At 40.7% G+C, this 25,461-nt stretch overlaps 1 protein-coding gene across 6 annotated transcripts in view; it reads right to left on the bottom strand.

Moving 5' to 3' along the window:
* TNRC6B (trinucleotide repeat containing adaptor 6B) overlaps positions 1-25,461 on the bottom strand; it is a 246,723-nt gene that overhangs the window by 119,537 nt on the left and 101,725 nt on the right. The window contains exon 1 of one of the 6 annotated variants that reach the window (XM_081309336.1): positions 14,793-15,007. The exons of the other annotated variants lie outside the window; for them this stretch is intronic. Coding sequence (XP_081165462.1) covers positions 14,793-14,797 — 5 coding nt within the window. The 5' untranslated portion in view covers positions 14,798-15,007. Of the gene's footprint in view, positions 1-14,792; positions 15,008-25,461 lie in introns of those variants that run through there. 6 annotated transcript variants of the gene reach the window in all.

Here is a 25,461-nt window from a genome sequence, read left to right as displayed (position 1 = left end):
TCAACTGCCAACATCCAGGGCTTATCTTGGCTGACCCCTGGGGCCCTGGCCCAGACGTCTTCCAGAACTTCCCTAAGCCCCTCCTGCACCACCCTTGTTCCCTACCCACCGCTGCTCTGTGTAAACTGACAGCTCCTAACCTCTCCTCAGCTCCAGCCCCTCCCTCCGGCTTGCCCTGCTGTAAGAACTGTCTGGCAGACCAAAATGTTCCACCTTCCAACCTCCCCCTGCCTGGCTCACCCAGCGCGCACTCTGACCACCAGCTCCACCCGCCGAACTTCCTTCCCAGTTCAGGGCATGGTCCCTTCACCAGGCCTGGGGAGCCACACCTCCTCCCCCTACTCATCATATTCCAATTCAAGTGTCTTGGGAATCTAGTCTTTCCCTCTTTCTTGCCACTGCCTACTTCTGTCCTTCAGTCGGTCCCCTGCTGGTCTTTCTGCCCTCTGCTCTTCGGTCACCACTTTCTCAGCATGGACATCAATATGGCAAGCTGGCTTTAAAAAATTGCTTTCTATGAGATAAAATCCAAATTTCTTAGAACACAAACCCATCAAAACACAACTCCAAACTACCCTCCACTCTCCTTCAGATGCCCACACTTACACACAACCAGCCCACTGTGCTCAGCCTCTCCCAGGGCTTCCGGACTCCCTGCCTCTGCGGATGCTACCTCCCTTGGCCTCTGAAACGCCAACAACAGTGATGACAGCGGTAGGGAACACCAACCCGAGCAATGTGCTGAGCACTTACAACAAATGCTCACTTAGCCCTCAGAACAACTCTCCGAAGTAGGTACTAGTAATCGTTCTTCTCATTTTGCCAAAGAGAAAGCTGAGGCACACAGGCCACGTGACCTCCTAACCCTGGGCTGACCTGAGAGCACCAGGGTCCCAACTTCAGCACCTCAGTTCTTAGCCACCCAACCCAGGCTACTTACCATCCCCCAAGCAGCTCCTCTTCATTCTTGAAGGCCTGGCTCAAATGTTCTCTCGCTGTGAGAGGCTACCCTATCCCCTAGGCCTTTCTCCATTGCCTGTTACCTGCAACCTCCCATTTACATCATTAGTTAGGTTCCAAAGGTAAAAGGTGGCTCTTATTTACCCTTGTATTTCCAGCACTGTATAGTGCCTGACATAATTTTTGTACGGTCAATAAATACTCATGAAATTTAAACACGCTCTTCCAATGATACAGGATTTAGATTATTCCAAGTTCAAGCTCAAGACACACCCAATCCTAACCCTCTCCTCTTCTCCTCTCTGCCCCAGGACTCTGACAAGGAATCTAAGGCTTGTGGGGTGGCAATCCCCACCAGCTGATAGCATTATCATGGCAGGGCAGGCCAGTGAACTGCTGGCTATGGTCCCCTTGATCACAGGCATAAGTTGCATCTAAGAAAAGCACTTTCTTCTCTCAGAGAAGTGAGGGGGCATTTGAGGTGGGGCTGCCATATTTAAGGTCCCTGTCATTCAAAATGCAAGTGGAAGATAAACATAAAAATTAAAATATATATAATGGAAAATTTTGCCATCTGTCATGGACATTATTCATAACTTGCAAATAGATGGCTAAAATATATATAAGCAATAGTCACTTTGTGACCTACTTGCCACTTTTACATAATCATCATGACCACATACTTCGACTTTATTATTCTAGATTCTACAACTACTCAGTACCTAATGGAGTTGTTCCCCCCACATCTTCCCCACCCCTTAACACTAATGTGGACTGGTTGTCTGCTCATAGTATATTAGAATAAAAAAAAAATTTTTTTTTGACTGGGGACTGAAACTAAGGGTTTCACTGTACCACTGAACCACATCGCTGGAGCTGGCCTCAAACTTGAGATCCTCCTGCCTCAGCCTCCTGTGTAGCTGGATTATGGATGTGTCACTGAGTCCAGCATGAAGTAATTTTTTCTTAAAGTGTGACTCAATGAAACTACCATTATTATAGTTAGTAAACCAGAATGATGGAAGTAGTCCCAGAACTTGAAGTAAGTAAACCTATGAGTGAGGCAATAAATAAAACCAGCAAGCACATGGTTAATTGTAATACATACTGAGAGAGTGTGTAATTAGAAAGTGGTTCCCAAATGCTGAACTTTAGTACCTGCACTGATAGATGGAAGGAAGAAAGTAAAAAAGTAATGGTTTTCATAAAGCAATATTCAATTTAATGAGATGTCTCTCTTATTCTGAGATTATCCCCTTTCCATTTTTGTTAAAATGGGTTTTTTTCTTTGAAATGACAGTAATAAACCGTGGGTTTTAAAAATCCTTTACTTGGCAAATTTAAAACTAGTAACTCATGTTATATTCCAATACTGCTGTTTCAATGTTCCAGTTCCCTGACACCTAAGTCTAGAAACCACATCATGAAAGTGAGAAGACTCAGGAAACACCCAAATCCAGCTTGCTTGACTAGGAAGTAGTTTTAGAAAGGAATAATTGAAATGGAAAGCTAATCATACACCCTAGCAAACTAAGACTAAAAAAATAAAGCAAAAAAACTTGGTATTTTAAGAAAAAAAATTTAAATACTCATCCCTTAAGATTTCACAGTGCACATTACCCACCCCACCCTGCACCAGTACTGTTGAAACCAAGGGCACTCTACCACTAAGCTACATCTTTCCCCCTTTCAGACAGGGTCTCAGGTTGACCTTGAACCTGTGATCAGCCTCCCAAGCAGCTGTGATTATAGGCAAGTCCACACAACCGGCTCCAATGCAAATCATTATCTCAAACACTCTTTTTTAAGAATTCCTCTGGCAGCCTGGTGTGACAGTGCAGGCAGAAGACAATGAAGGCAGAAATATGACAAGTTCAAGACCAGCCTGGGCAACTTAGTGAGACCCTGACACAAAAAATAAAAAAGGGCTGAGGGATAAATACCCTGGGTTCAATTCCCAGCACCAAAAAATTAATTATAATGATGATAAATAAATAGAAGTCCTGTGGCAAGCAAAGGCCAGTTTAATTCAGTTTGATTGCGAGAGGCATCTTTTTTCTTTTGAAGAGAAATAAACCTGTTAGTATCCCCAACACATAGTGGGAAACACTGAACTAATAAAAAATACTGAATGTGTCTGAAGACAGAACGTATCAAGAGCCGAGAGATGTATCTTCGTGAAACAAAGGAAAGTAAGGAGGCAAGGTTGCCTTCTTCAAAAAAAAAAAAAGGAGCATGGCAGTGTTTTCCAAAAGAATACATAATCTGGTACAGTTAAAAAGGTGTTTTCTCAAAGCTAGGCTCAGCAATGGTGAGGCACTAAGCAACTCAGTGAGCCCTGTCTCTAAATAAAATACAAACATGGGTTTGAGATGTAGCTCATGGTCAAGTGCCCCTGAATTCAATCCCCAATCCCCTCCCCCCCCCCAAAAAAAAGATGTTTTCTACTTAACTGTCTTTAAAATCTCAGTATCCAAGGGATACTGGTTACAGGATCCCCCTCAGATACCAAAATCGATGGATGCTCAAGAGTAACTCATTATAAAACAGCATATCTTTTGCACATAACCTATGCATACCCTCCCATATACTGTAAATCATTTCTAGATTGCATGTTTGGTTCAGACACAATTGTTTTCCCAGAATATTTTGATCCATGATTATTGAATCCACAAAAGCAGAACCCATGGTTCCAGAGGACTAACTGTACACATTTTCATTTCTTAGCATAAACATACACGCAGATAAGGGCAAATATCCATTTCTCTATATAGATAGCCAGTTTTTTTTTTATCAGAATGTCCCTGTCCTGGACAGGGAAGACAGCATTCTGATCCCCCGCATGTTAAAGTAACAAATAAGCATCTTTTTTTTTTTTTTTTAAAGAGAGAGAGAGAGAAATTTTTTAATATTTATTTTTTTTTTTAGTTTTCGGCGGACACAACATCTTTGTTTGTATGTGGTGCTGAGGATCAAACCCAGGCCACACGCATGCCAGGTGAGCACGCTACCACTTGAGCCACATCCCCAGCCCATCTTTTTTTTTTTTAAAGTCGCTTATGAATTTACTTGGCGTGATAACTGAAGAGACTGATAAATTTGATTCTCTAGAACAGCAAAAATGGGAATCATATCCTGGAATACAGTCATCTGTGAGTTTGAGTGGTTTCCTCTAACACTTTTCAAACAACAGCAAGAGAACACTTAGTGGATCATTAAACCAATTTAGCAGGTTGGGATCAGGTTTTGGGGGTTCTGTTTTGTATTTTACAAAATGGATTTAAGGGGGCTGGGGCTGGGGCAGAGGGCTTGCCTAGCTTGTGTGAGGCACTGCATTCAATCCTTAACACCACATAAAAATAAATAAAGGCATTCTGCGAATCTACAACTACAAAGAAAATTGTTTTAAAATGGATTTAAATGTGTATCTGAACACATTACATATAGTCCCAGAGTAAATACTTTGCTTCAATGTATACATTCGTGTACACAGTGTCAATGCAAATTGTGTTTCCTACAAGTGGATCCAATCAAAAGGTTTGAAAGCACCTGTTCTAAGCTACCAAATTATCCAACTTCAGCTTATAAACAGGAACTTCTTGGCATTAAAAAGTACAGCTATTATTTGTTGTAAGCAAGGGAGTAAAAGAAACAATGGCACCCAAAGACAACCACTGACCATAGCCTTGCTGCCCTGGACTCCTGGGAAGGACCAGTCTTATTAAGGCATTAAAGAGCATTTATTAAGCCACAACCACAGTCTGGTTTTTACAAAGGCATTACTTTCCATACCGATTTAAAAAATAAACAACCCACAGAGTGGTGGTGCAGTTTGCAGAACTAGCACTTGGGAGGCTGAGGCATGAGGATAGCTTGAGGTCAGCCTGGGCAACATAACATGACCCTGTCTAAAGAAAAAAAGGAATCAGGTGCAGTGGCGCACACCTGTAATCCCAGTGGCTCAGGAGGCTGAAGAAGGAGAATTCAGAGTTCAAATCCAGCCTCAGCAACTTAGTGAGACCTTGTTTCTAAATAAAATTTTAAAAAAGGTCTGGGCATGTGGCTCAGTGGTTGAGTGCCCCAGAGTTCAATTCCCAGTACTCCCTCCCCCTAAAAAAAATAAAGAAAGAAATATATTAAGTAACATTTAAAAACCAAACCAGGGCAAAATAGCTGCCACCTCAAACTCTTACAGGGTACTTCATAGAAAAATAAGCTCCTCTATGTCAGCTGAAATGAGAACTGCAGTAACCAAAAACAATGCTTACTCTCCAGAGTGAATAAGGTTGGTTCCAAGCAGAATTCTAAGTCATTTCTATCTTTACTGGTTACTACTTAGAAGGTCTACTTAGTTAACGGCTATAAAGCAGTCTATGAAATCAATGAGAATATTAAAGTCTTCAAACCTGCACTTTATAAACAAATAAAATCCACCCATATTCAGTAAATATTGGTTCCACTGAGCCTGGTGGGCAAATAATACAAAAATGCTTACACATTGCCAAGCAGAGGTGAGGAAGAAGCATTACCTAACCAGCCCTGTGGTTCCTTTCCCTCACATGTCACCACACACCAGGGGCTGGGACTGCAGACTTGAAAGTTCCAAAAAAACCCCACATGGATCCTCATTTCACATTCCCCTCCCACATGCACCCACCATCTCACTGAGGTCAAAAGAAACTCCCACCCCTCCCACTGAGTGTGTTTTTAAATGTAGGCCTCCACACCAAGCATTTCTTTCTTTATTAATTTTTAATTTTTTAGTTGTAGTTGTACACAATACCTTTATTTTATTTATTTATTTCTATGTGGTGCTGAGGATGGAACCCAGGGCCTCGCACGTGCTAGGCGAGTACCCTATCGCTGAGCCACAACCCCAGCCCTATACACCTACCATTTCAGAAAAATGACACAAACTGTGTGTTTAGGACCTTCTACCAATGTACCATTCTGCTGACCTTAGCTAAAACAGTATTTTAAATTTTGAAATCCATGTACTTTTTAAAAAAGTTTGTCTCCTTACATGCAACATTAGGGACATCATACTTTCAATTCTAAAATTCCATTAAGCCAACAGTGTTCAAAGTAACACTCTTTTTGTTGAAAGCTTTGTGATGGTATGAAATCATTGTGGGTATTTTCAGAACCCATGCTGGCTGGAGTAGACTCTTTACTTCATATAACCCTGAGCTGTCCACTGTGGTGTCTACTATGGTAGCCATGTGTGGCTAGTGCCAATCAAACTGAATTTTAATTAATTTAAATATAAAAACTGACAAGTTACTTGCATTGCTAGAATACTTTTGAATATCTGATAAAACTTGGGTGTGGGAATTTACTTTTTCACTAAACAGTAGTGAATTTTGCTGGTGGCACACCTGTAATCCCAGAGATTTGGGAGGCTGAAGCAGGAGGATTCCAAGTTTTTGGCCACTCTCGGCAACTTAGCAAGACCTTGTCTCAAAGGATCGGGGATGTAATGTAGCTCAGTGCCCCTGGGTTCAATTCCCAGTTCCTTCCACAAAGTAGTAAATTTTATGAACTCTAAATATAGATCAAGTGATTACTATGAAAAATTTATGTTCAAACTAAAATGTGTTGAAACTCAAAAATACACAACAGATTTTAAAACTTACCGTGAAAAAAAGAACATCAAATATCAAATAGTTTTAAATCAATTACATGTTGGACTGATATTTTATATATACTGGGTTAAATAATATATACACAATTAAAATTACTTTGTTTCTTCCTTCTTAATATGAGTCCTAGAAATTATAAGGTAACAGTTGGCCTGCTTTCTATTTCTACTGGACAGTGCAGGTATAATCTAACAATTTCCAAACTTTCCCTACTGGAACACATCCTAACACCAGGTTTGGGAACAGTGCTGTAAACAAATATTCTTCTTCTGGTGCAGCATCAGAAAGTGCTGACCACACCTGAGACTGGAAAGCCCTCCCCTCATCCTCAATACCTGACTGCTCTCCCACAGACCCACCCTTCTTTTAATCCTTTCCCAGGTCCTCTTTCTCTTCCCATCTCAGTTCTCTTTTCTATTCCTTTCACTTCACAGTGACCTCATCCACTTTTTGGCTTCTCTAACACTTCTTTGTGGATGCCTTCCAATTCTTTATCTTCTCTTCTGACCCCTTTTTTCTCAAGCTGCAGCTCCACACTGCCAACTGCCTGCTGAATGGTTCCATCTGGAAGTCCCCAACAGCTCTGTGCATCTGGGGTGGAATTCATCCTCTCCATTTCTGTTGAAGACTCCCAGCACTCACTTTGAGAACCGGTCCCTTTTCTAGTCCAGTCTTCTAGCAGGCCCTTTCCTAAATGCCTTTGCTTCCCACCTGTCCTGCCAGATTCTAAATTGTCCACCTCACTCCTCAAATCTAAATTGGCCCTCACTCCCTAGCCTGTCCTTCTCTGTCCCATAGACATATCAATTGTCCCAAAATACCACTTTGCTCACACTGCCCCCAAACCTTCAACAGGTCCCCATGATCTACCAAAAAGACAAACTACTCAGCAATCATTCCAACTCCTCCCAATCCCAGTCTCCAACCCATCCTGCTGGACGTACCACGTCTACAGCCCTCCTCCACCTGCTTCACGCTCCAGTGGCCCGCCCTTGGAGTCCTTACAATTCTGCCCAATCGTTAGGACTCAGCTCAATACCAGTTCTTCATAAAGCCTCCCATGACCAGATGGACATAGCTGAAATCAATGTTTCTCCTCCCTCAAACACCTGTGGTATTTCTAACGACCACCGTTGTAGTAACAAGAAGATACAACCTTATATTCCCTAAAACACAGTGTCCCCTTAACAGCACGGAACAGCATCTTGCACTGTCTATTGTGGGTATGTCATCTTTGACAGCTTACCAAGGAAGTCAACTTAAAAAGCAAAACCTTGATTAAACTGGAATTACTGATGATTCTCAAATCATTTTTAAAATTTTTTCATTGTAGATAGACACTACACTATTATTTTATTTATTTTTATGTGGTACTGAGGATTGAACCCAGTGCCTCACACTGCTAAGCAAGTGCTCTACAACTGAGCTGCATCCCCAGTCCCTCTTTAATCTTTATCCCAGACCAAACCTCTAATTATTCCAGACCTTCATTTGAACATGCCAAGATGAACTCCAATTCCAAATATGAACTCCTGGTCTCAACCCCACAGCTGTCCTTGTCAACGTGGGCTCTAACTCAGTGGATGAAACTACGCTTCTCCCCACAGCAGCCAGGCCAGAGGTGTCATTTTTCATTTCCTCAAGCCTACCTCCTCGTTGCAGTGACTGGGTCCTATAAAGTCTTCCTCAGTGCCCTTGGAAATCATCCTTTTCTTCCCAACAATGCTGTCAGTTCAAGCCACCACTGATACCTGAGAGATACCTGAGAGTACTGTAATATCATCTGGACCTATACTCAACTTCCAACCATTCCCAAAAACCCCATCCAAACAAGTGTCATTCCTGCTCAGAACCCTCCAACTATTTTCAAGATAAAGATTTTCCAAAACAACTTAAGAGACGCTTCCTCAATGAACCAAGGCTTAGCTTTTCAGCCTCACCTCACTAACCAGATCATTCTTCTCTTAAGCACATCCTTTGACAACTTCCACGTATTCTATGTGCAGTTACGCCAGCAGCCACTCCTGCTGCAGGACCTTTGTATAAGCTGTCACCTCTACTTGGGCTGGGTGTCCTTCCTTTGTAATCACCTAACACTTGAGCATCAACCAGCCTCCCCACATTTATATTCTAATTCAGCAATGATGCCTGGAGAAAATTTTCACACTACTTCTATGCTAGCACTTACCTCAATACCTGGCATGTAATGGGTACTCAATAATTACTTGCTGAATGAGTGGCTAAATAGATTTTAACTTTGTAGGTTAAAAAAAACTTTTTTCAAGGTCAATGGATGAAAGCCATTTCTGTGTCATCTATATTAATTCGACAGCATTGTATAAAGTGAGCAATTGACCTAAATTTTGTTTTTTCTGTCTTTTAAAGCAAAACTAGTAATAATTTGGTTAAAAAAGTAGAATTTACATGTGTAAACTTAAGATAATCAAAATGAAGGGGAATACTAAATTCCATGTTCTCCTTTGCCCTGTAACTCTAAGAAAAATTCATGTGAAACTCCTGAGAGACTTCTGATGCAAAACAGAACGTATGAAAAGCCAAGCAAACGTGGATCAACTCGACATTAGACTAGAAGAACATAGGAACTTCAATAAAAAGAAAAGACTCGGCGCTGGTCCTGTCCTTGTCCAGGCCAGAGCTCTGCACGATCCCTGCACGGCTTCATGATCCTGGTGGCCATGAGAAAGAACGGAGGCATTCTGTGGGCCATAAAAGCCTTTCTCGTTTATCAACAAAAGCAGACATTGCAAAGGGGAAGGAAACATTTACTAAGCAACTAATAAGCTAAGTGCCCAGCCCTTACGTACAGCATTTCCTTTGTGCTTCACAACAGTATGCTATCCTCATTTTACAGATGAAGAAACAGAGGCCTATTACCACACAGCTAGTCCTGGTGACCTTAAACTCAAGTCCAACTCAAATACATTTTTATTGAGCACCTACTCCTGCCAAGCCCTGGTCTAGGTTCTGGGAACAGAACAGTATGCAAGACAGGGAAGGAGGGAAGGTGTCTCTTCTCAGGTAAGCTTATAGTTCTGTGGAAGAAATGCCTACTACATAAGTAGTATAATTTTAGATGGGATACAATTAAGGGGTATTAAAAACAGAAAACTGAGGGATGTGACAGAGTTAACAAGGCAGGCAACTTTGGGCTACAACATTCTCAGGGATAATTCAAAAGTTAATTTTGAAGAAGGAGCTAAAGAAAATAAGGATAGTCAGGCATGGTAGTGCACACCTGTAATCCCAGAGATTTAGGAGGCTGAGGCAGGAGGATCACAAGTTCAAAGCCAACCTCAGCAACTTAGTGAGGACCTAAGAAACCTAGTGAGACCTTGTCTCAAAAAACAAACAAACAAACAAAAAAAAAAAAAACAAAAAACAAAACAAAACAAAAAAAACCTAACAGGGCTGGGGATGTGGCTCACTGGTTAAGCATTCCTGGAAGCAACAAGAAGCAAAAATAACCACTCATTCTCTAGGATTATTAGTAAAGAGAACTATAGTGTTAACCAAGTCAAAACTCAAAACCAGTAAGTTACACAGTTTCTAGTTAGCAAATATTTCCACATGTACCAAGTAGCATCCAGAATTATGGTCTGACCAAATTAATTCTTAGATCCCTCAGCACCTACATCAGGGTATAATAAATGACTGCTGAATGAATATACAAAGGAAGGAAGAGAGACCATATTAAGACATCACTCTCATGGATTAAATCCCTTTTCAAGCTAAGTGGCTTCAATTCACCTCACCCCACTCTGCCACCAGTCTTAATCTCAAGAAGCAGGTGAAGGAAGCGGGATTAGTATAAACCCATAAACAATACTGTAGTAGGAAGCAATTAGCAAATGCTGCCCCCTCTCTAATCAGACAAGATCAGATGCATTTCAGGGTGGGATGGCTGTAGGTCCCCAATGGTCAGAAACCCCATCTTACAATCACAAGTTCCACATAAAAAATATATATGATACTTAAATGATGACTCAAAATTAGTAAGAGTAATTATCTGACTTCTTTAAATATCAGCTCTCCCAACAAAGATACTCAGGATACTTCTGAACCCTGGCACTAATTCTTAATATTGCATACATAACACCAAGTTGAGATGACCTGTTTGTAACAACTTTGTTAGACTGATATTCCTTAAGAAGAGGGACAAAGTACATTCACTTGTGTCACACCTCAAGCCAGGTAAATTGCAGACATCAATGATTATATGATCAGAGTTATAAAAGTTAAATTCCCCCAAACCTTTCGGTCATGGAACAGCTGTGTAGGGTGAGAGTCACCCCATATCTCTTCTAACTACTAGGCCTGACCCGCAGGACCAGAAGGTCTCAGCATCACCTATCATTCCTGCAGGGTCTCTGAAATGGTTGACGAGCTGGAGAAGCTACCAAAGTCTCTACTCCAAATTTTAGTAGTTTATTTTTAAAGACTGTCCTAGTGACAAGAGCAAATAATAAATGGCCATTCAAAGCTCAACAACAGAGCTGGGTTCACACCATGGATCAAAGATGCCAATACTTTCTGGGAACCAGATGGAAGGCCTGAAAAACACTTTAGAATTAAGATACCATTTTTATTCCCTCCTCCTCCTTTTTTTTTTTTTTTTTTTTTTTGGTGGGGCTGGGGACTGTGCCCAGGGGTATTCTACCACAGAGCTATAGCCCTAGTTCTTTTCTTAAAATTAGTTTTTAGAATTTGAGACAAGGTCTTGCTGAATTGCAGAAGCTGGCCTCTAACTGGTGATCTTCCTGCCTCAGCCTCCTGAGCTGCTGGTATTACAGGAGGGTACCACCTCACCAGGCTAAAGACACCAGTTTTTTTGTTTTGATGGTGCTGGGGATTGAACCCAGGGCCTTCCTTGTGCATGCGAGGCAAGCACTCTACCAACTGAGCTATATATCCCAGCCCTAAAGATACCAATTTTGATAAACACTATCAGTTTTTGTGACATTTCGGTGATAAGCCTGGGGCATTTCTTTCTAAAACACAGCAGTGTTGTGGATAATGACAGCACTATAAATCACAAGTAGAGTCAGCATAAATTCAGATTGCGGGGAAGGAAGTTTAGTAAGGATCACATTTACTTTCTCAAGTAAGAAACCTCCTCTGGGGGCTGAGAGATGGCTCAGTGATAGAGTGCTTACCTAGCATGCACAGGCCCTGAGTTCAATCTTAGCACAACACACACACACACCAAAAAAAAAAAAAAAAAAAAAGAAGAAGAGGAGGAGGAGGAGGAGGAAGAAGGAAGGAAGGAAAGAACGAACTTCCTTTGATTTTTAAAAAGTAAAACTACAACTGGGAGCCATGGTGCACACCTATAATTCCAGCAACTAGGGAGGCTGAGGCAGGAGGATGGCAAGTTCCAGACCAGTCTCAGCAACTTAGCAAGACCCTGTCTCAAAACAGTAAAATGGACTACGGATGTAGTTTAGTAGTAAATCACCCCTGGGTTCAATTCAGTACCAAAAAAATAAAACAATAAATAGATTAAAAATAAATAAAAAGTAAAACCACAACATGCAAGTTTGAATACCTCTGGGTCGTGCTCTTCATAACATCAAGCACATCTTTTAAGTTTTTAAAGTTTCAATTCATACTATCCATAGAAAACTTTCAACAAAAGGCACAAACTGAATAATATCTATTTATACACAGGACGTATTACCTATTTTCGTTTGCTCTGAATGTCCACCGATTTGGTGAGCCACAAGGACTGGCTTTGCAGGTACTCAGATCCAAAATGGCAGCTGAGCTTCTAAAACTCACCATCATGCCTACTACCAGTGAGACTAGGCCTTATTTATATCACCTTTCAACTATCTCAGGGGGAAAAAACATTTATTTAAATTAAAAAAAAAAAAAAGCCAATGAATGAGATGGCCTTCTGCTAGTCGTTACCCTTCCCTTTTCTGCAGGAAAGCAGGCACCCTCTCTGGTTCCTCGGCTCTGCAAGCTGAATCAACCTGCCATTCACATGTTCACACAGTCCCCAAGAACAAGCTAAGGGCGAAACACGGAAAGCTGAGGTTTTCCTCTTTTCTTCAGTGAGGCCAACTTAGGAAATGGGTGTAAAATGAATCATTCAACAAGTAAAGCCCCAAATAATTGCTTTCATTTTCAGAAAACAACAAAAATCAGAGCTCTAATTTTCCTCGGGCCCACCTCAATGCAACACTCCCCACCACTAAGGTAATTCCTTTTTCTTTAAATTCCAACTGTAAAAATAAATTAAAGAGACAAATTGAGCTACCTCTTTAATGTCATGTTTCCAATCCCTCTGAACACAAAAGCTGAATTTATATCACCAAAAAATTTACACTGAATTTAAACCATCACTTCTCTACTATAACCATTACTAATACAACATTACTTTTTAAAAAAAGAATAAAATACTTGCTCTTTAGAGACAGAGGACTTTAATTATCTTTATTATTCAAATGGAAAGTCTTTCGGTTAAATTAGCGTGAAAGTCCCTTCATCTACACACAATTGGCCCAAAGAAACAGGCCATTTTCAGCACAAGAGGCCAATCCATTTTAACAGTGAATAAAGCTTTTGAAAGCACTACACACCCTCTTCCAGACTGTCAAATTTTCAAAATGGTCCAGCATTTTTCCCATTTTATTTTTTTAACACTTTCAGACCCAGCAAGTATCTCATAATTAGATTAATTAAAAAGGAAACAACAAAAAACACTGCTCCCTTCTGATCAAAATTATTCCATTTATGCTTAATTAGCTTTAATCCAAGCCTACATATTTAATGATGGGGATATGACAATTCAATCCATTTGCATATTTTAAATGCCTTTTCTAAACTATACTTTGTAACAGATTTAGAAGAACAGTCTCTTTCTCATGTCAATATACCAAGGCATAAATCAGGAGGATACAAATTAAGGAAAAAAAAGAGAAAAGAAAACAAGGCTTCTCAGAGCCAGGGATGTGCCGAGGGGGTGGGGTGATCTACCCGGGTGGGGGCAGTTTACCCGCCACATCACAAACTACAGCCCTTTCAGCCCACCAGACCGGGAACCATTACATCACACCCTCACAATGATAGGGGGAGGTGGCTCTGAGAAAGCAAGTTTTCAGCTTTCTTTCCTCCCTGCTTACAGGCTTCCAGAATCCTGCATTAGGAGTAATGGAATTTAACTTGAGGCACTGCACAGTTTCAGGGGTTACTAGCAATCACACGGCTGCTGCTTATTTATGTGACCCTAAATGACCACTTCACAATGGATACACAGCCGAAATCAGCAAACACACACGTACACCCTGAATTTGTGCTGAAAAGCCTAGTTATTCATCTGTACCAAATTAAATGACAATTTTATTTCGTGGGGAATGGAGGCCAATCTAGAGGTAGAATTGGAAAAGAAACAATTCTTAATCAGAGTGAACAGCTGTTTATATCTTTAAGATATCATGATTACAAGATAGTCCTACCATTTGGTTGAAACCATGATCAAAATAAAAGCGCATCTGGCTGCACATTTGAGCACACACAGAGAGACCCAGTGCAAGCGAGCGCGCGCAGAGAGGGTGAGCCACATATTGCCTGGGAGGTTTTCAAGCTGAAGAATCTACAAACCCAAAACCTCCTGGCGTTCGCTCGCCCCCAACCTGAGGTTTAAAACGTATCAGGTCTTGCTTTAGGTTTTACATCTCTCTAGGAAGGATGGCGCGCTTTAAAAAAAAAGAAGAAGGTTTTTCCATTCTAGGGCTTGTCCTCCCAGATCCTTTGTCGGCCTTAGCAGCCGAAAGAATGCAAACCCATTTATATTTATGCAAATTTTTGCAGCAGATTTAAGGGGGGAGGGGGAGGTCTGTGTTTTTTTTTTAAATCCTCTAAATATCAAATTTCCAACTACTTGCAGCTTTACTTATTTGCAAGAAAGAAAGGATGATGAAAATCTACATATAAGCTAAAAGTTCAATTCAATCATTTCAAATTTTAAATATTTTACCAAGTCTTTTCCATTTCCAAAATGCCGAACCAAAAGTACATCACGGGTCTGATTTACAAAGATTCATGAAATGTCTGAAGCCAGTCTCCACGCTAGACAAATGTCGATTTGCAACAGCACTAGTGAAAACGGTTAGACAAGATCCATATAAATCAATTGGTTTAAAAAAATTGAAAATATTTACCAACCTCATAAAGTGCAGCAGTGCTTAAATCCAGCAAATTGAGGCATACAAGGTAGAAATGGAAATGAAAAAAGGTCCAAAAAATGAATTCTTTTTGTCTATCTGTTTTTTTGTATTTTAAATATTCAGAAACCAGCAGAGACTCTGTCGGCCATTTTGGCTTGAACTAACTCTCTCTCTCACTCGCTCTCCCTCTTGCTCTCTCTCTCCCCCTCTGTCTCTAAAGGAAGCAGCTTTTTGTGACCTTCAAATAGAGGCGGATCATGTGACTTCGGGTAGGTTTGTCAATCAGGAAAGGGGAGGGAGTTGGGGCTGAAGCTGCCTTAAAGGGGAAGCAGCCCTTTTCCACTCACTTTCGTTTGTGCAATGCTGTTATCTCATACTCCCGCCTACAGACACTGCATGTGAAAGTGGCAACAGCATAAGGGTAACAGATGAACAAAATAGAAAAACCTTTATTGGTTTATAGAAATATGCTCAGTTGCTAACGATTCTTGCAGATCCTGCCTCTTTATCTTGGCTGCCTTGCTAGTTATTCTCTAGATGTTTGGGCAAGCATAGGCTGGCAAACTCCTCTTTATAAGGGGGCTTAAACAAAGCTTTACCCAAACAAGCAACTTAAGGTGAAATACAGGGCACAACTGATTTCTAGCTAGCTCCTGAATGGCACAGAAAAAGACTGAAAGGGAATGTGCCCAAGCATAAACTGAGTGGCAATTGAGAGTGGCATCCCAAATCATACAACCGACAGCTACAGAACAGGGACTGGTTTCCCAGTTCGGAACTTGATATTTATTGTTTTGTGTGAATACAAGTTTGGTGGCTCCTTCCCTAAACCCAAATAAAAACCATGCTACAGCACTGCAAACTTGAGTTCCTCTGGGCTAAGGCAGGTCTGAGTCATCTTTAATCCCTTCCCCCACCTAAGGAAGTAGCTTGGCAGCTGATAGAAACTAGGCACTAAATTAATACCTACCTGTCTTCCAGCACCCCAAAGTCTCTTCTTCTCCCATAGGCATCTTGATTTCTACCACCTAAGAAACCCACTCTGAGCTTGCCTCTCTAGCCCTGCAGCTGACAGGAAGTAGAACTTCATTAGTCAAGGGAAACCGCTCCTTTCTCTGGGCCTCCGTTTCAGCAGGTACAGAGTGTACACACTGGATATCTGAGAGTTCGTCTCTCAAACTCCCTACTTGGCTTCTTTTGTTGTAGCACTTCTGTTCACCTTATCCTGGCCATGTCAAAAATCAGTCACTGCCCAGGGAAAGCTTCTTAAACCTCCTCGTCTAGACTGGGCCTTCCTGTTAAATACTCCCATGACACCCTTTACGACTTCTTCAAAGCAATGGTCATAGCTGCAATTTAGTATTTGTGAAAAATATCTGCTTAATGTTGATCTTTCCCTGTAGACTGTAAACTGAGAGCATATACTGCATCTTTTTTCACTGTTCTGTGAGGCCCCACACCAACCCCAAATAGCAAGTGAATAAATAAATGAATAAATTGCGTGGACCTCTATCAAAAGGCCTGGGCTAGCCAGGTGCAGTGGTTCAGGTCTGTAATCACAGCAACTGGGGAGGCTGAGGCAGGAAGATCACAAGTTCGAGGCCAACCTCAGCACCTTGGCGAGACCCTGTCTCAAAAACAGAAAGGACTAGAGTTGTAGCTGAATGTTTATGTAAAGTGCCTCTGGGTTCAATCCCCAGTACCAAAAAAGGATGGGGGGAGGCTGGGCTGATCAGGAAGAAATGTGCTGTGTAATTATAAGTAATTCAGAGGAATGAAAGTCACATACTGTCCAGAAACTCTCATCCATTCTATCTGTTTTGAGGCTTAAAAAAACAAAACAACTAAAATGGTAGAAAGTCATCGAGATGGCCTGTGACTTACCAGACCCCACCTGTCTTTAGAAGCCAGGAAAGGTAGGTTTCCTGATGGTGCTTTTACCACGTGACCTAGGCTGACACGCCAGCAGGCAAAGAACTAAAGGACGCTGGAAACCCGCTTTCCTTGAAAAGAAATCTGCTAATGCTGCCTAACCCACACAGTCTTCCTGGCTCCTGGGTCTTTACAACCTCCCTCCTTCACTTTTTCCACTCTGAGAAGAACAGGAAAGGCGCTGTTTCAGGGCAGGCAGAGGCCAGCGCCTAGACGATCTGGCAGCTTGGATATGTGTGGTATAAAATGCTTCCACTGTCTCTGCACAGTACTGAAGAGAAGACAGGCCCTAGACTGACAGTTGAGATGTAGGCAAAAGCAGGAAACTCCTAGGATGGAAATTCTGAACATTTACTCTATTTTTATCCTTCCAATACCTTCCAGATGAGTTACAGAAAGCCTTCGTAACATAGCGCATGCTCAATATGTTAAAATGCATGGAGACTGACTATACAGCCACCTTGTTTTAATTTGTGATGGATATGATCTCTTCATGAAACTGAATTTTCCAAGTCTCCGTTCCCCAAGGTAGAATATTATAGTACAAATGTTTTAATGTATTGTCTTGTATGTTAAATGACAAGCTGCACAAAAAGTCAGGAAACAGAAAAAATACTTTTTGGGGGGTGGTGCCAGGGATTGAACTCAGGGGCACTCCCCCACTGAGCCACACCCCACTGAGCCACACCCCTAGCCCTAGCCCTGTTTTGTATTTTATTTAGAAACAGGGTCTCACTGATTTGCTTATGCCTCACTTTTGCTGAGGCTGGCTTTGAATTCTCGATCCTCCTGCCTCAGCCTCCCTAGTTGCTGGGATCACAGGTGTGTGCCACTGCACCAGGCCAAAAAAACACATTTTGAGATAATGTTTTTTCTTCAACCTACAGACACTTTTGTGTGTGTGCAATACCTCTAAATTTAAAGGGTGATTTATCCAGTTGCTCATCTAAAATAAACAAGTACAATACTAAATACATGTAGCTCAGAGGTAGAGGACTTGTTTTGTACATGTGAGGCCCTGGGTTCGATCCTCAGCACTACATAAAAATAAATAAAGACATTCTTTAAAAAATTCTAAATACATTATTCTCCTTGTGTTTCCAGACATATTAGACTCTACTGTATTTTATATTAACAAACAATGTTTTAAAGTTATTATTATTATACAGCATAGATATAAAGTAATAAAGCAATTTACCTTTTAAAACAAAAAACAAGAATTTATACATTCTAAAGAATGTTACCTTTCAAAGCTGGCACATTTGGCTGGGGATATAGCTCAGCTAGTAGAGTACTTGTCTCATGCATAAGGCCCTGGGTTCAATCCCCAGCGGCACAAAGAAAAAAAAAAAGCTGGCACCTTTGGAGGTTACATATCATTACTCAAAATATTTTTATTAGAAAAAAACTTTTAAATAACAAACTGAACATTTAACTCAAAAATCTAGAAAGAAGAATCAGACAGAGTAATGCACCCTTGTAATCCCAGCAATTTGGGAGACTGAGGCAGGAGGACCCTAAGTTCCAGGACAGCCTCAGAAATTCAGCGACACTTTATCTCAAGGAATAAGAAGAGCTGAGGGCAGGGGTAGCTCGGTAGTAGAGGACCCCTGGATTTAATCCCTAGTACTTTTAAAAACAAAAAACTAGAAAAAGAGGGCTGGGGATGTAGCTTAGTGACAGGGTGCTTGCCTAGCAAGCTCAAACACCTAGGTTGGATCCCCAGTACAGAAAAAAATAAATCTAAGAAAGAATCATAAACCCAAAAAAGATATTATTAATAATGATGTAAGTATAAATACAAAGTAATAACAACAACAATAAAAGACAAGCCTAGATCAACAGAACCAACATCTCTGCTGGTGGTGGTGTTGGCGATCCTGGGGATCTAACCCAGGGCCCTGCACATGCTACACAAACACTCTACCACTGAGCAACAACCATCACAGCCCCCAACATCTGTTTCTTATTTATTGGGTTTTTTTGGTACCAGGGATTGAACCCAGGATCACTTAACCACTGAGCCACATCCCCAGCCCTTTTTTGTATTATGAGACAGGGTCTTACTAAGTTGGTGAGGCTGGCTTTGAACTTGCAATCCTCCTGCCTCAGTCCCCCAAGCCACTTGGGATTATAGGCATGTGCTGCTTTTTGTTTTTAACATACAACAAAAGTAGATAATCTTTTAGGAAATCTGATCAATAAAAAGAGAGAGAGAAGTGATAAATGAACATTAGAACTGAGAAAGAGGATACAACTAAATTTAGAAAGGAGCTTTCACTTTGTATGAGAATTACATATAACTTTACGTCAATAAACTTGAAGACTAAACCTGAAGAAAACGGATGATCGTCAAGGAAAATAAAACTATCAAAATAAACTCAAGAAAATTAGAGAAACAACCACCCGCAGCAGAAATTTATAAGCTATTCAAAAAACCAGTCACTGAAACTACATCACCAATGTTTTTCTGAGTGAATTCTACCAAACTTTCATAGAACAGATAATTTCAATGTTACCTGTTCTAAAATTTATGAGGATATAAGGGAAAAGGTTCTTAATTTCTTCCGGAAGGCTAACATATATTCCTGAGCCCCATCTGGACTAATATGGTACAAAAAATAAAACTGAAGACCAATCTTCACTTGTGAAGACAAATGCAAAAACCCTAAATGAAATATTAGCAAACAGAGTTTGGTAGTTTTAAACAAATAATTCATGTGACCGTGTAAAGTTCATATCAACAATACAAGAATGTTTAAATTTTGTGTTAATATAACTCTTCATTTGTTCAACAAGTGTGTAATAATAGCTGTGTCAGATTTTGTGCTAAGTGCTGGAAATACAATAGTTAGAAAGTTCTGGTCCACAGGGAGCCAGCATCCTCATAGGAGACGGAAATACACACTTGGGGAGCCAGGTATTACTACTGAGGGAGACTCGCTTTATAGAGGTGGTTAGGGTAGCCTCCACTCAGGAGTGACCTTTCAGCTGAAAAGCAGTTGCTTGGTGATCAAGGAACACGAGGGAACAGCAGGAGGCTAGGACATGTGGTGTGAGAGTGTGGTACAAGAGGACCCTTAAAAGGTTGAAGGAGCTGGGACAGTGATGCACGCCTGTGATCCCAGTGACTCAGGAGGGCTGAGGCAGGAGGATTCCAAGTTCCAAGCCAGCCTAGGCAACTCAGTGAGATCCTGTATCAAACTAAAAAATAAAAGGGTTGGGGTGTAGCTAGGTTGTAAAGTGTCCCTAGGTTCAATCCCTAGTACCAACATTAAAAAAAAAAAAAATACGTAGGAGGAGCTAGATTTTTTGAGTCCTGCGGGCCATTTAAGTTTTTTTTTTTTTTTTAGGAATAGTGGAAAGAAGACTTTTTTTGTTTGTTTATTTTGTATAACTGAGACATAATAATTGTACATGTTTATGAGACACAGTGCGATGTTTCAATATAAGCAGACACTGTGTAATGATCAAATCAGGGTCACAGAAGAGTTCTCAGCAGAAGCGTGAATATAAGCACTTTCTCCATCAGTCACTCTACTTAATATCAAGAGTTTATAAGTTTATAAGCGGTCTATGAAAATGTTTGGGACCCAAAAAAATTCAAGTCCAAAATACAGAAAGAAAATTATAACTATAAAAATCAACAAAATTGCTTAAATGTCCTTGAAACACAACTATTCAGCAATTTCATTCACTGTTATGTTTAGCATTTATAAAATTCTCATTACATTCAAAAACAATTCTCACTTTACAAAAATTCCTAAATATGTTAACCATTAAGAAGTATTAGATAGGGATGGGGTTGTGGCTCAGTGGCAGAGCACTTGCCTTGCATGTGTGAGGCACTGGGTTCCATCCTCAGCACCACATAACAATAAATAAAATAGAGGTAAGGAAGTTACAGAGTGTAGAAGAAGACAACATTTATTCTACATTTGGCAGATAAGACACATACATGAGGGGGCTGCAGATAAAGCTCAGAGGTAAAGTGCTTGCCTAGTATGAGTAAGGCCCTGGGTTCACAAAAAGGAAAAAAGACACACATGAGACAGTCCAGAAGAGAGTGTAAGATAAATTGTGAACTGTATGGCTCTGCCTTGAGAGAGACAGGAGTGAGAAAATGGAGGTAGTATACAGCTCAGCTCTGCTGACTTCAAAGGAAGGGCAGGGTTAGAATTGTCAACCACAGTGGCTTTGCTGTGAATCTCAAGGAAGCCTAAGCTGCAGGACCCTTGTGTTTACTGCCCCTCCCAGATCCCTAAGGAGTGTGAACAATGATCCTCCTATTTGTCCTCTACAATGTATGCTTTCAAGTTTTATTGTGGTTAAAGAAAATAAAAACAAACCCTGCATCATATAAAATTTACCACTTTAACCACTGTAAGTGTACAGTTCAGCTCAGTACTATTAAATATTAGTATATTCACATTATGGTGAAATAAATATCTAGTGTATTTTCATCTATCAAATGTGAAATTCTCTAATTCTCAAGTCCTCCCACCCCCAAGGCACTGTTCTGTTTTCTATGATTCTAACTGCTCTAAGGATTCCCCCCTCCACACCGGTACTGGGGATTGAATCCAGGGATGCTCTACCACTGAGCTATATCCTCAGACCTTGTTTTTATTTTGAGAAAGGATCTATCTCAATTGTTGAGGCTGGCCTTGAAATTGTGATCCTCCTGCCTCAGCCTCCTGAGTTGCTAGGATTATAGGTATGCGCCATCACATCTGGCTCTAAATATTTTATATAAGTGGAATCATACAATACTCATCTTTTTTCTGTGACTGGTTTCTTTCCATTAGCATTATTTCCTCGGGGTTCACCCATGTTATAATATGTAACAGGATTTCCCTCCTTTTTAAGGCTGAATAATATTCCATTGTGTGAGATAGCACATTTTGTACAACCACTCATCTGCCGATGAATATTGAGTTTGCCTTTGCCTTCTTTGGCATGAGTGCACAATGATGCTATGAGGAAGGGTATGCAAATATCACTTCCAGACCCGGCTTTCAACCCTTTTGGAGTTATACTCAGAAGAGGAACTGCTGATCATAATGGTAGTTCTGTTTTTAATTTTCTGAGGAGGCTCCATACTATTTTCCATAGAAGCTGCATCATTTTTGCAGCGGTACCAACAGTGCACAAGGCTCTGCATCCCTAACAGCTCCTGTTACTTGCTGGATTTTGTTTAAATAGCAGCCATCATAATGGGTGTGGGGGTGACATCTCATTGTAATTTTGATTTGCAATTTTCTGATAATTCATAATAGTAAGCATCATTTCTCATGCTTGTTGACCATTTCTGGAGAAATGTCTATTCAAGTTCTTTGCCCATTTTTTTAATCAGGTTTGTCTCCCCACCTCCCTTGCCTTTACAGCACTAGGGATGGAACCCAGGGGTGCTTTACCACTGAGCTACATCCCTGGCCCTTTAAAAATTTCTTTATCTTGACAGGGTCTCATTAAGTTGCTGAGGCTGGCCTGGAATTGGGATCCTCCTGCCTCAGCCTACTGAGTCCCTGGGCTTACAGGCATGTGCCCCTATGCTCAGCAGATTGATTTTTGTTGTTGTTGTTGCTACTGAGTTGTAGAAGTCCCTTATTACATACATCTTGAATATTCACCTCTTACTAGAATTTTTTTTTGTACTGGGAATTAAACACAAGGGCACTTAACCACTGAGTTACATACCTACCCTTTTTTGAAACTGGGTCTCACTGAATTGCTTAGGGCCTCACTAAATTGCTGAGGCTGGCTTTGAACTTGTGATCCTCCTGCTTCAGCCTCCTGAGCCACTGGGATTACAGGTGTGCACCACCGCATCTGGCTCAGATGTATGATTTGCAAGGTTTCTCCAATGGTAGGCTGGAGAAACACATCTCTAAGTTGTCTAGGCTGCCTGGGATTTACAGTCTTCCTCCCTCAGCTCCTGGGTCACTGGGATTACAAGTGTGCACCACCAGTACACTGCCTTTTAATTCTGTAGTATGCTTTGATGCACAAGGTCTTGAAGTCTGATATAATCTTACTTGGCTATTTTTGCCTGTTATATCTAAGAGATCATTGCCAATTAGATTTTTCTCCCCACACTGGTGATGGATTGAAGCCAGAGCCTCCTACATGCTAGATAAACCCTTTACCACTGAGTTACACATCCCCAGACCTCACCAAGCTGCTTCTCCTGTTTTTTTTTCCTATAATTTTTATAGTTTTAAATTTTACACTTTACTCTTTAACCTATTGATTTTTCTGTGATGTAAAAAGGGCCCAACTTCCTTAATTTGCATGATTCCCCAGCATCATATGTTGAAGAGAAGACTGTCCTCTCCATACTGAATGGTCCTGATAATCTTGTCTATAATCATTTGACGAATATGCACGGGTTTATTTCTGGACTTTCTGGTCTATTCCATGGCCTATTTGTTGGTCTTTAAGCCATGGTCCTTATGCCAGTACCACAATGTTTTGATTATTGTAGCTTTGGAATATGTTACAAAAATTAGGAGGAGTGAATCGTTCAACTTTGTTTTAAGTGGCCCCTTAACTTTTCCTTTTTTAGATTTTTACTTCTATTTTTATTTATTTATTTCATTTATTTATTTATTTATTTATTTATTTATTGTAGTACTGGGGATTAAACCCATGATGCTCTACCATGGAGCTACAACCTCAAATCTTTATATTGGTGGGGGGCAGGATACCAGGGATTGAACTCAGGGACACTCACCACTAAGCCACATCCCCAGCCCTTTTTTTGTATTTTATTTATGGACAGGATCTCATTGAATTGCTTAGTGCCTCATTTTTGCTGGGGCTGGCTTTGAACTCATGTTCCTCTTGCCTCAGCTTCCTGAGCTGCTGGGATTACAGGCACATGCCACCACACCCAGCTATATATTTTATTCTGGGACAAGGTCTCATTAAATTGTCAAGGCTAGCCTTATACTTGCAATCCTCCTTCCTCAGCCCCTTGAGTCACTGGGATTACCAGGTGTGGATCACTATACCTGGCTATTTTGGGGGTGAGGGGGGCAGGTGGTGCTGAGGACTGAATCCAGGGCCTCATGAATGCTAGTACTCTATCACTTAGCTACATAACTTTAGTTCCCCACCCCCAGTTTATTTTTATAAACTACCAAAGCAAGTATTTTCATCACCATCTTAACCCAGACACTTTTTTTCTTAAATATATGTATTTTTGTTGTTGATGGACCTTTATTTTATTCATTTATTTATATGCAGTGGTGAGAATCGAACCCAGTGCCTCACACATGCTAGGCAAAGGCTCTACCACTGAGCCACATCCCCAGCCCCTTAACCCAGATTCTTTTTCTTTCTTTCTTTTTTTGGGGGGTACTGGGGATTGAACTTGGGGGCACTCGACCACTGAGCCACATCCCCAGCTCTATTTTGGATTTTATTTTAGAGATAGGGTCTCACTGAGTTGCTTAGCGCCTTGCTTTTGCTGAGGCTGGCTTTGAACTCTCGATCCTCCTGCCTCAGCTTCCCAAGCCACTGGAATTAAAGGCATGTGCAACCATGCCTGGCTTAACCCAGATTCTTAAGACCACACTATCCCCACTTTCTTTCTGTCATGGTTCCCCTGATATCAGTGGAGTTAAGAGTGGCTATAGACATTCTGCAGATCCTCTAAGAGAAACTTATTTTAGGAATGTGTTTATTTATTATAAAGATCCCTTACACTGTACCTTTTTTTGGGGGGGTACCAGGGATTAAACCCAGGGGTGCTTAACCACTGAGCCATATCCCCACCTCTTTTTACTTTTTATTTTGAGACAGCATATCACTAAGTTGCTTAAAAGCCTCAATAAGCTGCTAAGGCTGGCTTTGAACTTATGACCCTTCTGCCTCATCCTCCCAAGCTGACAGGATTACAGGTGTGCACTACCACACCAGGCTTGCACTATACATTTCAAATAGCCAGAAGAGAGGGTTTTGAATGTTCTCATAACAAAGAAATAATAAATGTTTAAGGTAAAGAGTATGTTAATTACTCTGACTTAATCACTATATAATGTATTCATGTATAAAACATCATTATTATATTCCATAAGTATGTATGTTAATAACGTTTTTAAAATAAATATTTACTTTTAAATCTAATTTTTTATTTGAAATTAATTTTCATTTCCTTAAAGAGCATTCTCACAAAATATGAATTTGTTCCTGGCTAGAAAGGAGGGTCTGATTGTCAGAACAGAGGCACATACTGGGAAAGGAAATCAGATGTATGTACATGGTTCATGGAAGAGACTTTAAGAGGCACCACTCAGAAGAACAGGAAGTTTCTGAAATAGAGGTAAGAAGACTAACGGCATTTTATAAAAGTCCTTAAAAGCTAAGAAAATGAGGCAGGCAGGGTGGTGCTTGCCCGTAACCCCACCAATTTGAAGGCCTGAGGCAGAAAGATCACTGGTTCAGAAGCCACCCTCAGCAACTCTGAGAGACCCTCAGCGGAGACTCTGTCTCAAAATAAAAAATAAAAAGGGTGGAAATGTAGCTCAGTGGCAAAGCACCTCTGGGTATAATCTCCAGTATCAAAACAAACAAACAAAGCTAAGAAAACATTCAGACAGTTCTAGAAGCACTGAATACCAAGTCAAAAACGTTACCAATTCACTTCTTCTTTTTCTAGTAACAAATAAAATGCTAGAATTTCAAGATTTTTAATAACCCCAGCTTAGGTTTTCAAAGTGATAGGCAAA

This window comes from Spermophilus citellus (genome assembly GCF_964194105.1).
Source record: "Spermophilus citellus genome assembly, chromosome: 10".
In the NCBI taxonomy this organism is placed as follows: Eukaryota; Metazoa; Chordata; class Mammalia; order Rodentia; family Sciuridae; genus Spermophilus; species Spermophilus citellus.
Note: the sequence above shows the minus strand (reverse complement) of the source record. Positions and strands in the feature narration are given on the sequence as shown.